Source organism: Narcine bancroftii, chromosome 10 (genome assembly GCF_036971445.1).
Source record: "Narcine bancroftii isolate sNarBan1 chromosome 10, sNarBan1.hap1, whole genome shotgun sequence".
NCBI classification, from domain to species: Eukaryota; Metazoa; Chordata; class Chondrichthyes; order Torpediniformes; family Narcinidae; genus Narcine; species Narcine bancroftii.
In genome coordinates, this window is record NC_091478.1 from 77,884,081 (window position 1) to 77,897,760 (window position 13,680).

A 13,680-nucleotide genomic window follows, 5' to 3' on the forward strand; every position below is an offset into this window, starting at 1 on the left:
GAGCATGTGCTGAGTGGTGTGGATCCTCGATGATTGCTGCTGCTCTCCGACAGCAGCCTTCCCCATAGTTGTTCTTGATGGTTGGGAGAGTTTTGCTTGTGATGCCTGGGATGTATCCACTGCCTTCTGTAGGGCTTTATGCTCGGGGTATTGGTGTCCCCATACCAGACCATGATGCAGCCAATTGGCACTCTTTCCATCACACCTCTGTAGAATGTTTGCCAAACCTCCGCAAACTCCTGAGGAAGTAGAGGCACTGACATGGTTTCTTCATGATGTCATTAGTGTGTTAGATCCGGGTGGGAATGCTGTTTACCGGCGGTGGGGGGGGGGGGGTAATGCTAAAGGGAACTGGTAAAGAGACCTGGCACGATGAAGTCAAATTTGCTGTAGAATGATGGGTGGAATGTGTCATTGTATAATCACAGGGTGTATTTGCAATGGAAGAATATAATGGGTGTTAATTATGAAGAAATATTCTAACAATTCACGAAATGACACATTGTATTTACTTAATTTTTAATGACTAATGTGTGAATGTTAAGCTGTTATGAATACACAAAATATGCTTTTGAATCTCACAAAATGACCTGCTATTGTGAAATGTTATGGTAGTTTTGACTAAAAGATTTTGTAGCACCAAGCAAGTCCGAAAGCTGAGTGAGTTTTTAAAAAAAGCTTTGAAGATTATATCCAGGTTCGAGATAGGCCAACTTTTCATGGAATCTTGTTTTTTTTAAAGTTTTTAAAACTAACAGCATGGAAGCAGGCCCTTCGGTCCAACTTGTATATAGTAACCAACCAAATTGTCTACCTAAACTCCTCCCATTTGTCTGCATTTGAATTATATCCCTCGAAACCAATGGTTTGCAACCTTTTTGTTGTCCACTCACATCCCTTACTTACCACAGAGCATTTACGGCACTGCTCTAAACCTTTCCTTTCTTTGTACCTGTCTCAATATCCTTTAAGCATTGTAATTGTACCTTCATCTACCACTTGTTCAGGCAGCTTGGTTCCACATTATCTATCACCCATTGTGTGGAAAAAGTTGCCCATCAGGCCCCCTTTAAATCTTTCCCTCTAACTTTAAATATGTTTTACCTACAAGTAATTTTGTCAAATGAAAAAGAGTTCTGTCCAAATTTCTATTGATAATTTCCTTAACTACTTGGACTCTGGTCATTTTTAACTTTTCCTAATATATACTCTGGTCTGGATCCATGGGTAACACCAGTTCAGGTTGGATATAAAACCAGTTCTGCAAAACCACGACATGAAGTTTATGTGCTTGTTGGTAGTCCCTGAATGCCGGGACACATCTGCAACTGTCTAAAGTACTTTCCCAAAAGGTTAAGTCTTTTTCATCTATGATCAATAACAGGAAGAAGTTCTACTATCGAACTAAAATGCTTAGATTCACTATCGTCATGAGATCCAAAGTCTCAAGACCATTAAGAAAAAATGTTGCACCTCATCTATCTCTATTTAATTTATTTTCAGAAATTTCAAAGGTATTCTGAGCATAATTTAGTTTCCTTTGATAAATAATAAAAACTTTAATAAAAGGAAAGTTATTTATTCAATCACCCAGAATTGTAACTTTAACTGGTCAACATTTGCTGATCAAGCAAGCAAGAAATAATCTCAGAATGGTGATTTGCTCTTCAGGTAAGAAGTAAAAGTTGAATATATGTTTTTAATTGTAGATGCTGGCATTCCATATGGATAGAAATGAATTCTTAGTTTTCCCATCGCATATCCAAGAATTAGTAAATTAAATATAATATTCATATTATTTCAATAATTGTTGGAATATTTCTTTGATTAGCTGGCACAATATAAGTTATTTTATGACCTTCCATTGTATTCTCCAACTGCACATGTTAAAACTGAGACTAAGACAATGATGAAGTGATCACCCAACTGTCCTGTTACATTTGGTTCAGTGTCATTAATTAATTATCAGAGGTGTCCCCAACAATCAAACTAAAACTTACAAAAATCCTATTTTATCCTTGTTGCAATCCTTTAATCCTTATTTTTTTTATCCTCAAGTCTATTTGAATTTTTTGAGGAGTAACAAATGAAATTGATGAGGGTATGGTGATAGATGTGGTCTATATGGATTTTAGCAAGGCATTTGACAAGGTTCCCCCATGAGAGATTTTTCAGAAAGTCGTGAGGCATGGGATCCATGGAACCTTGGGTGTGTGAATAAAAAATTGGCTTGCACGTATAAAGCAGAGTACTAGTGGAAGGAAAGTATTCTGCCTGGAGAACAGTGACGCGTGGAGTTCTGCACGGATCTGTTCTGGGACCTGCTCTTTGTGATCTTTATAAATGACGAGATGAAGAGGTGGAAGGATGGGCCAATGTTTGCAAATGATACAAAGGTTAGAGGAGTTGTGGATGTTGCTGAAGGTTGTCAAAGGTTACAAAAGGAGATAGACAGGATGCAGAGTTGGGTGGAAAAGTGGCAGATGGAGTTCAATCCAGATAAGTGTGAGGTGATGCATTTTGGATAAGTGTGAGGAGATGCATTTTGGAAGGACAAACCAGAAGACTAAGAACAAGGTTTATGGTTAGTTACTTAGGATGAATAAAGGAAACTTGGGGTCCAAATCCATACACCCCTCAAAGTCGCTGCGCAGGTTGATAGGATAGTTAAGAAAGCCTTTGGGATGATGGGCTTCATTAATAGGGAAATTGAGTTCAAGAGTCGAGAGGTCAGGTTGTACCTCTGCAAATCTTTGATGAGACCACATTTGGAGTAGTGTGTTCAGTTCTGGTTACCTCAATATAGCAAGATTGTGGAGGTTAGGAAGAGGGTGCAGAGGAGATTTTCCAGGATGTTGCCTGGATTGAAAAATAAATTTTACGAACCAAGGTTAGCAGAGCTGGGACTTTTCTCTTTGGAGTGTAGAAGGATGAGAGGAGACTTAATAGGGGTCTACAAGATTATGAGAGGCATAGATAGGGTGGACAGCAGCACCTTTTCCCCAGGGCAGAAATAGCAAACACCAGAGGACATTTGTAAAAAGTGAAGGGAGGGAAAGTTTAGGGAAGACATCATGGCAAGATTTTTTTACAGCAAGTTGTGGGTGCCTGAAAAGCCTTGCCAGGGATGGTGGTGGAGATTGAAACATTAGTGGCATTTAAGGGTCTCTTAGACAGACACATGGATGGAAGAAAAATGGAGGGTTACGGGATATGGAGGGTTTAGTATATTTTTTTAAAGGAATATATGGGTTGGTACAACATCGAGGGTCGAAGGGCCTGTACTGTGCTGTAGTGCTCTATAAATATTCCAGAGATGGCTCTGATTGAACATGATCTTCCCTTCTACGTCACATGGGTTGAGGGTAAAATAAATGTGTGTCTCAAGATGCATCAAGTTTCCAACTGCCTGAGGGAATTAAATAGAAATTTTCCAACTTTTAAAAATTCTAATTGGACAAAGGATCTTATTGCTTCTTTAGAGGATTGATTCTGGTAGGGGCAAGCGTCATAATGTTTTGGGTATTTTAGTTCTGCATACCAGGCTGGAGTAGTTCAGATGGTGTATTGATGCCTGCCATTTCTATGTTCTTGTATCTCCAACTGTCTCAAACAGTTCCCCAGAATAAACCCTTAAAATGCATACTTGTGGAGGGACAAATCATACCTTGATGTGTGGTGAGAGATTGTAAATCCTTTCAACTATCTGTATTCACAAGGAGAATTTAAACTTATTTATAGCCAAAAGGTTATTGTTGTTTCTAGAAGGGGAAGGCCAAAGACCATGAATCTGTCTGCATTAATGTGTTGGAGGTGGAGACGGTTCCCTATTTTAGAAGACTTCTCCAAGAGCCGCCACATTGAGGCCACTGTGAAGAAGCTACATCAGCACTTCCACTTTTGATATCTGAGAAGATTTGGCATGTCATCGAAAACCCAATCCAAGCCCTGCTGGTGCACTGTGCAAAGCACATTGATTGGGTACATCACATTCTGATTTAGTCATTCATGTTCCCATGAGTACAGAAGACTGCAGAAGGTGGAAACAAAGCTGAATACATCACAGGCTCCAATCTCCCATCCCCTGAAGGCATCTATGCGAGGTGATGCCTTAAGAAAGGAGCCAACATCATAAGGGGCTTACATCACCCTGATCATTGTACAATGTACATTAGATCCTCATTATTAAATCCCAGCACCTGGATGTATACGGGGGGAAATCTTAAATTTGCAAGCACATACAGGTATACTCCACTTTACACAAATTTGCTTTTACAAAGAAACCTGTCTGCGCTTTATGAAAGCAGCGAGCTGTTATAGAGGCTGGGCACACACCCCAAACAGCTCTTCCTCTCTCTCCTACACCCCAGTCTCCTGTACCTCCCACCACCCCAACTCAATCTAACTACATTGTACGTACATTATTTCCATTTTACAGGCTGTGTATTTATTCTATCATTCCTGCTTTTAATAAATGTTACTGTTATTTTAGGTTTTATACCTTATTTGGTAGGTTACGTCTGGGAACACTCAAAAAAATTTCCCATAAAAAATAATGGTAATTGCTTCTTTGCTTTACGTCATTTCTGCTTACGAAAGGTTCTGTAGAAACGCTCTAGTTTCGAAAAGCGGGGTATACTTGTATCTAAAGATTATAACTCCCAGAATCCTTCATTACTAGATTAGGATTCTGCTACTTTCAGCAGTTCAATGATTGGGGGATGGGGGTTCTGTATGAAAGGGTTATAATCAATATATCATTTGCCTAAAAAATGTCACTTCAAATAGCGTTCCTTTGATGTGTAGCTCCTTCCAGAAACAGTGATTGGAGAGGAGATTAATTCATTATCTTTTATTCAATCTATCAAAATACATCAGCATACGAGTCTGCTTTATCCTAAGAGTTGAAAAAAGATCTTGTCTAGATGTTTAGCATCTTGGAGGCAAAATTTGGGTGTAATTTTAAAGACAAATGCTTTCTAAAAATTGGGCAAGATGGCAAGTTGGCGTTGTGCAGATTTGCACAAAAGCAACTGCGGAGAGCAATGGAACTTCTCAATAGCACCTTTCACACTGGTACTTTGTCCTAATAATTAACAGCCAATTTACCAGTTAAGGGTCCAGTGTGAAAGCTCCTTAATCAACATGCAGGCATCAAACCACACTGGGAATGGACAGCCTTGGTAGGTTGTATCATCCCCGGCATCATCTGACACCTGCGTGCCGATTAGCCCAATGTGAAAGGGACGTGGACTATTCAGGGACAAAGTGGTGACATGTTGATGATGTTTTTGCGAGTGCAGGAATGTGATGGAAACAAAAGATTAAAAGGTACTGTATAAACTTTGGTGACCTATATAAACCTTTATATATTTATAAAAGACTGTGGGAAAGTGGTATAAAACACATAACTGCACAATTTATAAAGACGGTGGGAAAGAGCGGTAGTGGACCTAGCAGCAATGGGCTGCATGCACAGAAGGGAGGACATGCCCGCCATTGATCTTTCTCGCTATCTTTATAAATTGTACACTATTGCCGCTACAACTTTCCCACCAACAACAGGGGCTGATGGTCTCATTCTGTGCTGTACATATAATTAGGCATGATTACTTTTGTCTAAATACAAGATCATAATGCATTTATCAGGATTTAGGGCAGGTCCACCATCACTCGATGCATCATCCAGACGTTGTTAGTCGAGGATAGACTTCCCTATCCTTGGGGATGCCTGGTGATGAGTGTGAAAGGATGCAGAGAACCAGTCAACAGTGGTCCAGTGTGAATGGCAAAAATGGCTTCTTTAACCAGTTCACTGAATGGCCAAATTACTGGTTAGCCAGTGTGAAAAGGGTTAATGTGATTACTTGAGACAAATTCACAACTTGAATTCTTATGCAAAATTGCCTGTTGTCAGAGAAAAAAAACAGGAGTTATCCATCCCTTGTTCCACAAAATCATGGTAAATGTTTTACCTCAGCACTTTTTTTCTGCACTAAACAGACTTCTGTCGATTCTCTTAATGCGCAAATTCTATTTATCCCAGCCTTGAATATATTGTATTCTTGTGGCGTGTGTGTTTTAGAAAAATATACATGCCAAGTGCCTTCACATTATTAATCAGACCGGATTTCTATAATTGAGCTGACAGATTTGGCCCATTGGAAAGTTCTCAGATATAAAGCAATTAATATAAAGAATTCATTGAGAGGCAATAGCTTCAGAACTCGTGGTTACTGGAGGAAAAATACTACTGGTAAGAACAAGCTTGTTCAGTCAAAATTTACTTTTGAAAAAAATGTGATATATTGATTGGTTGAATCAAAAGGATTCTTTATAATTGGATACTTACCAGAGACAAGTGTTGCATTCTGGTTGGCCAAGAAATAATCATTCACTGTTCACAGGCTGATCAGAAAAAAAATACTCTAACACACATGACTGTAGAAATGCGTTTGGACCACATGTAATCATGCCTGGGGTATAATAATCGCGTTATCAGTTTTCATTAATCAGACCTTTACTGAATGCAAACCTGAAACTGTATGTTGTCAACACTTCACAAAAGTCTGTAAATCAGTTTAAAAAAAATGAAATCCAGTCAGCCTCCAGGTTACACAAGGGTTTTGTTTCTGGGCCTTCTCTACATTGGATAGACTTGGGGCAAATTGGGAGATTGCTTCACTGAGCACCTTCTCTCCATCCACTATAGAGACCTCTCAGTAGCCAACCATTTCAGTTTTGTGTCACCCTTCCACACTCACATGTCTGTCCATGGGCTAATGCACTGTCCCACCAAGACCACCCACAAACTGGAGGAACAACACCTCATTTTCCATCTGGGCACTCTCCAGCTAGATGGAATTAACATAGATTTTTCTTGTTTCTGCTAACCTGCTTCCTCTCCCCCCTTTCCCTTTCTAGTTCTCCCTCTCTTCCCTCTCCCTTCACTCAGCCATCCCATATCATGGATATGCCATGAAAGTTAAAAGGGATACCCAATCTCTACATTTTTTTTGTGGTCCTCTCCAACTACATGTAGCAGTAGATCATGGGCATGCAATTGCACTCCTTGTCTTGACCTGACCCAGTATAGGAGATGGGGGGGGGGAAGTAATCTGTGGCCCCAACCACTCACAAACATTGGCTCTACCCAACACCCAATGAGGAAAATAAAAATCTGCAGATGTTGGAAATAATGTGCAGATCAGGCAGTATCTGAGGAAATGGAGATTTAATATTTCCAATCAACAACTAAATTATTGCTTTCTGATTTGTTTTTCTCTTCCTCCCTCTTCCTTGCTAGAATGTGCTGCTATATTTAACTAAAAGCTTGTTCAAACTATACTGCATTGTCCTAATATTTATTTCACAAGTTGAATCATTGCTGCCTTTAGCAGGTTTTCATGTGGATAAACATCTAAGGCAAATCACTGGAAAAAAGGAGAGAAGAAAATCAGATCAATGTTCAAGTTAGAGAACAATGGTCCCAACCGCTGCCTGTCGTCTGGTGAGGATGGTGGTGGTTCTGCTTGGCTCTCAAACATTTGCTGAGAGCTTTGGAGGGGGGCAGGGGTCTCAACTAGAAATCAGAGCTCTTCATGCATCATTTAAGATGTAAAAAGGGAAATCAAATTATTTTCCTATGAACATTCTATTTTATTATCCTAATGGTATTATTCAAATGAAAGTTGCTATAATAAAAAACATTAAAATTAATAATTATATTTACTGTAGTCCAGATGATCATTTGATCATTAAACTACTTACAAATACATTAGTAGAAACTGACATACATTTAACTGTTAATGTGCTGGTATGGAGAAACTGTTTTCATGACTAAATAAATTTAGAGGGATCTCAAGGAGCAAAATACTGTCTAAGTGATGGAAATACATTACTACACAGGAAACATCCATGGGGAAGAAGAGTTAATGTTTCAGGCTGAGTGCCTTTTGTCAGAACTGGAAAAAAAAAGGAACATTCAAGAAAGATCTTGTATCCTCTCTATTGCTCCCATTCCCAGTTTCTCAAAATGAACCATAGCTTTGTACCAGTCTATATTTTCAGCAAAATTGAAATTTAAATAGAGCATTTGTCCTCTCAGTTAAAATGGAAGTGATTAGCACAGTGCCAGGGCAAAATCTGCATTCAGACAGCACCAAAAATGTTTAATTTTTAACAACTCTTTATGCATGATTCTTGGTCATCGGCAAATGGAACCATTTATTAACAGAGACCTGAAGAAATTACTTGTTTTATTAAGATGCAGTAAAAGTCCAAAAATCTGGATTCCAGAAATCCAGACCACCCAAGAATATGGACTTTTCGAAAACTCTCAGCTTTTGTTTGTGTTGTAAGCACCACAGAGGCAACAAATGACCGTGTGCGTCATAAATGTAAGAAAAATGTTTTTTTGTACTTTGTATTTTATATTAAAAAGTTTTGTTGATAAACTATTAAAATGAACCTGTTTATTCTCCTTAAATCGGAATTTTAAAAGTACTGCCCGAGAATCCGAAAATCTGGACCGACCCAATCCCCAAGCGAAGTCAGAGCACTCCTTCACGGGGATTTTCAGACTTTTACTGTTGATCAGAATCCATCGATCAGAGTCCAGAATATCGCAGGCAAAACTCCCCACTATCGAGAAAATCTACGGGGAATGCTGCTGTTGGAAAGCAGCAGCAATCATGAAGAATCCACACCACCGAGCACACGCTCTGTTCTTACTGTGACCATCAGGTAGGATGTCGAGATACTACAAGACCTATAGGGTTCAGGAACAGCTGCTAACCTTCACCATCAGACTCCTCAACAACAAACTCAGACACTCATTTAAGGACTACTGAATATTTATATTTTTCTGTATTGGCAGTTTTTTTTACATTTCTTCCTTTGTTTACATGTCTCTTTTGTATATGACTTTTGAGTATATTTACATTTAATGATAAGTAGAAATTCTGCCTTGCTCACAGGAAAACCAGTCTCTTAGAGGGTTATACTGTCTGTGATGTCATGTGTGTACTTGGACAATAAATCTGAACTTGGAATCTGCTTTAAGTTTTTTCTTCATCCTCCATTTAACAATTCTCATCTCACACTGTTCTGGCCTGCACATAAACATTATGTTGTTGAGGGAGCAATGCAGCAACAACTATTCTGATCTCTGGTGTAATCAGTGACTCAGAGATGCACATTTTCAGATCTCTGGGAGTGCTACATTTGAGACAGAGGGGAAAAAAATGGTTTTTGTACCACAGAATGAAAGTTGCCCGCATTCTCACTGGCTAAACATCTTGTACCCATGAACAGGAGTGTTGTAGAAAATGCTACTTTATTACAAATAGAATGGACCATTGCTCAGACAAAAAAAATGGCAGAGCTGCTGTAAGAACCGCAGAGAGGGAAGTCACCGTGCTCTCCCATAGTCAAACCTCTTAGTCCGACTGCAGTTCTCTGTACAGGGTTTAAACAGCCCATTAAAGAAGCCAACAGTGGTTTGTTTTAAAATTCCACTCACACCAGGCTGCAGACTGCAGACGGGCTGAAGGGGTACCAGGTCTCATCAACGAGGTGTTTGGACTGAAGGCTGTGTTTCTGCAGAGGCTGAGAGAGTGCTGGAGGCAAATCTTCGGACACTCAGCGACTTTGTGAGGGGGGGGGGTCCCTCTCTTTCCTTCTCTGATTGTAAGAGGTGCTGGGCAATTTCTGCTGATAGCGAATCTTTGACTGCCTTGCGGTAGACCAAAGGAAATATCGTGCGGTATAACATTGTCTGTTTCATTACATGACACTAAAATAATCTTGAAGATTGTATAGAATTTCAGATCTTTACAACTACAAACTTGAATAGGGAGGATTTTTTTTTAAAAAAGGCCTCAGCAAATAAAACCCCAAAATCCAAATTCAATATTTCAGTTTTAAAAAAGTTCCACTCAGAGATATCCAATGAAATAAAATATGAAACAAAGATTTGCCCACAGGAGGTTTCACAGCATCATATTCTCTTTATATAGACAGGGAATATTCACCATTGTCCTTGTGACCAATTGTGTTTCAGTTATAGCTGCATCACTGCAGACCTTAATCAGAATATCAAGTTTAACGATAACAGAACACAGCAGTGCATGACCAGAACAGTGAATTAGTACTTTACAGATGTAACGCTGCCTTTGCAATTAATGTGGCAAAGATTAGATAATGACACATTAAAATATGACTATAATTATTTGCCCATTTGTGTTTAGTTTCTCCTTCTGATCACATCCGAGCCCCCTGGTGTCCCTCTCCTTTCTGACATTCAATCCAGCTACTTCGTTTCGCTTCTTCATCATTTTACTAATTATTCTATATTCTTCCTCTTTGTACTTGGCTTAAAGGCAAAATCCACCTCCTCTGACCCACGGCTTTCTCCAATGACTCCTTCGTAATCTGCAAATGAGCTCCACCTCCAAATGGACCATTCTCCTCATGCCAACCTTCTGAACAGTAAACTACACACAAACTCCTCAACCCACATCCCTTCCCCCACAAAAAACTCATCGGGCCTACCTACATCTCCTTGATATTTATATATCAACAAATAGTGCCCATCTTCCCTGCAGAAATTGCTTTCACTTCCAAGAGTTTATAACTGCCCATTTTTATTGTGAATGATTCCGTGGGCGTCCCTGCTATCCCTGAAATCTTAAGGCAGTACTGACACAATGTCTGTGCTCTCTGACAATTAGATAATGATAATGCTTCCCATAATTCAACCTTTTTTAATCTCCCTTTTCCAGTCTTCTTTCCCTAATCTTGACAGAGCAACTTCAACCTTCACTTTGCTCTCTGTAAAGCTCTTCCTCCAGAAACACTCCAATGCTATCTGGCAATTTCTAACAGCCTTATGCTCTGTGCCCCTCGCCTGTCATAATCATCAACTTATCAAATTAGTCAAGCTTTTACCCATTCCAACTTCCCATCATTGGGGCCCTTTGAATATACTGTTAGAAAGCTACATTTCACTGAATAACATAATTGAAGTCTCAAAATTCAGTTCCCTAGTCTGTCCTCAATAGTTCAGCAGTTGTCTACATCAGCGTTTCCCAAATTAGTTCCATGAAAAGATGTAGGGGTCCTGTGGAAGAAATGACAGGGAGTAATAACTATCTACGCAGGTGGAGCCGGTGACTGCGGGCCAGAGTCGGCACCGCACCGTTGCCAGGGTGACGTGCACAGTGGTTTCTGGGAGCTGGCGGCGGTGGCAAGAAGATTGGCGGGGGGCTCCGAAATACTGGTGTCCTGCCTGTCACTTGCGGTAAGTGAACAATGGGAGGGGTGCGCAGCCAGCAGTGTCTGATGCGACCCAGGCCGCAGTGGGGAGCGAGGGGTGGTGGAGGTGGCCAGGTCTGTGGCGGGAAGCGAGGGGCACCGGGGGGATAGCCAGGGCCCGAGGCAGGGCAAGGTCAGTGGGGGGGCCTTACTAAAGCTCAGGCTAGGGCCCAAGTGGTAGTTAATTTGCTACTGGTGAGTTTATTTGCTTCTTACTATGCTTGAGTCTATACCAGGTCTTTTAGACTGTAATTGATGGTTGGGGTTCTGCGATTTCCAAGTGCTCCCAAAAAGGAATCTATGAGCTGAAAAAGTTTGGGAAGCCCTGGTCTATATGTTTAACTCCACTTGAATCTTCCTTTGCTGTTTTAGACCCTGCAAACTTCAATTATCTATGAAATTCTAATTTTGTCCAGACAGACCCTGCTCCTTTAGAATTCTAAACCTATTTTCTAACATTAGCTTCTCATGCTTTTCCTTGGGCCCTTTTACTAAAATTTTTCATTAATTCTAAATATAGTTTGATTTTAAACTCTGCAAAGTTGTTCTTAACAATGCTATAACAATGAGAGCAGTTGATAACACTACTGCCAGTTAAGATTTTTATCCTTGTCAGAAAGCCGCAGATGAGTACAAAGGTGAGCAACAGGGCCTTTATGAAAAGGTGAATTGAGGATACTGAAAATACAAATCTAAAGCTCGGTAAATGGATGGTTAATAGGGGTGGGTGTGAGTGTGTGTGTATGTGCGCATGAGTGTGAGAGAGAAGAGGGAAACAAATTTAAAATGGCAAGAACTTGGGCAAACTCAGTGTATCCTCTCAATGAGCAAAACTTTTTTTTTAATTATAGAGATTGGAAGAAAACCTTTACATTCAGGCAATACAAAAAGCAAAACACAACTCATGAACTAAGGTTGTAGGTTTAAGGTAGGCAGGAGGAAGATTAAGAGGGGTCTGGAATTCTTTCTCTCCCACAGGGTGGTTGAAATCTGAAAGGCCTGGTCTTATGAGGTAGTGAAAGAAAGGTACTCTCACAGCACTTGTGTTGTATTTAGATGGACACTTGAAATCTGCAGGCAAAGTGCTCTAAAATGGGTGGCAGGCATCATAAAAAAGGACAAGAACTAGTGATATTCATACTGCATTCATCTAAACAGAAAGATATCTGTAAAGCACTCTTAAATTCCCGTGAACTGGTGCTGCACGAGATAAATATACTACTGCACTTTATGTAAAACAAAAATGACAAAATGACGAATTTTTAGTAAAATACAACATTGCATTAAATGAAGTTTTATTTATGATCCACAATTCACTTACTTACTTAATACATTTATATAGAAAATCAAAGTATATCTTTTGCAACTTCACTGCACTCTCTGGCAATAGTATAACAGATTAATAACAGATTAACAAATGTCAAGCTGCTGCAGTTTCTTGTTTACTGCAAATTATGTCAACATTAAATAAAAAATCTATTGTACACATAATACTTGTATGCTCCTCATTGTAACACTAGGCACTTGGACGCGACACAGCACGTTTCTTTTCTGCCTGAGAGCAGCAAAACATGCAGAACTGTAAATAATTTGTCGTGGTCTGTCCACCAAGTCCATCCCTCCACCGGGGTCCATCCATCCATTGTGGTTCATTCGTGTTCAATCGATCAAAGTGCATTTTCACAAAGTCCTAATTTGGCTGCAGATTCTTTTACAGGGAGACCTTCTTTCAAGGTAGGCGTTTGGCATTTTAGTCCAGACACGTGCAGTCTTGTGAAATACTGGCATTGCGATGCAACCCTTCCCATTAAGTGGTATGACTGAAAGATCAATCCTGTATGGCACCATATCTCTTCCACCCGCCCTCAAACCCACCCACGGTAAACAAGTGGTGCTGCGTGTTGAAAGATAAACTCAGAAGCAGCTCAACTTTTAGGTTTGACATTTGACGACAAAAGCAGCATTACTTCAGAAACTAGCTTCAGTCGGAAGTGGGCCATTTCTGTGGAATCTGAGGCAGACCCCCCCCCCTCCTTTTTCAGAATGCTGTACTAGCCATGCTGACAGATCCCAAAAGCCTCTGCACGCCGTCCAATGATTCTTCCATCTGCCGATGGGCAATTTTTCCTTCTTCACCTGTCGGTGCAATCAGAAAGGATCACAGTGCATTGATGACAATGAAGCTTCAGACTAATCACACAAATTACAGGTCACACTGGTCTGGTACATCAAACCTCTCCTAATGTAGTTAATGAAGTGGGAATGGGTAACAACTTCCTTACCTTTTAATATCACTTATTTAAATAACTGTTGAAAAAGCCCAAAGTGTAAGTGCTCTCCAGTATTTTAATTTAACCCCAAGTA

General features: G+C 40.0%; 1 protein-coding gene and 1 long non-coding RNA gene across 5 annotated transcripts in view; one reads left to right on the plus strand and one right to left on the minus strand.

Annotated features, from left to right (window-relative positions):
* The first annotated feature begins 7,403 nt into the window (after window positions 1–7,403).
* On the plus strand, window positions 7,404–9,044 carry LOC138743973 (uncharacterized). The gene is made up of 3 exons (XR_011345150.1): window positions 7,404–7,510; window positions 7,909–7,998; window positions 8,504–9,044. It is a non-coding gene; the product is annotated as an uncharacterized lncRNA (long non-coding RNA).
* Window positions 9,045–12,152: 3,108 nt separating this feature from the next.
* ripor1 (RHO family interacting cell polarization regulator 1) overlaps window positions 12,153–13,680 on the minus strand; it is a 134,512-nt gene continuing 132,984 nt past the window's right edge. For 3 of the 4 annotated variants that reach the window (XM_069901504.1, XM_069901505.1, XM_069901506.1), the window contains exon 22: window positions 12,153–13,452. In XM_069901504.1, the coding sequence (XP_069757605.1) occupies window positions 13,355–13,452 (98 nt within the window). In that variant the 3' untranslated portion in view covers window positions 12,153–13,354. The remainder of the gene's footprint in view (window positions 13,453–13,680) is intronic. The other variant, XM_069901503.1, reaches the window with a different exon arrangement.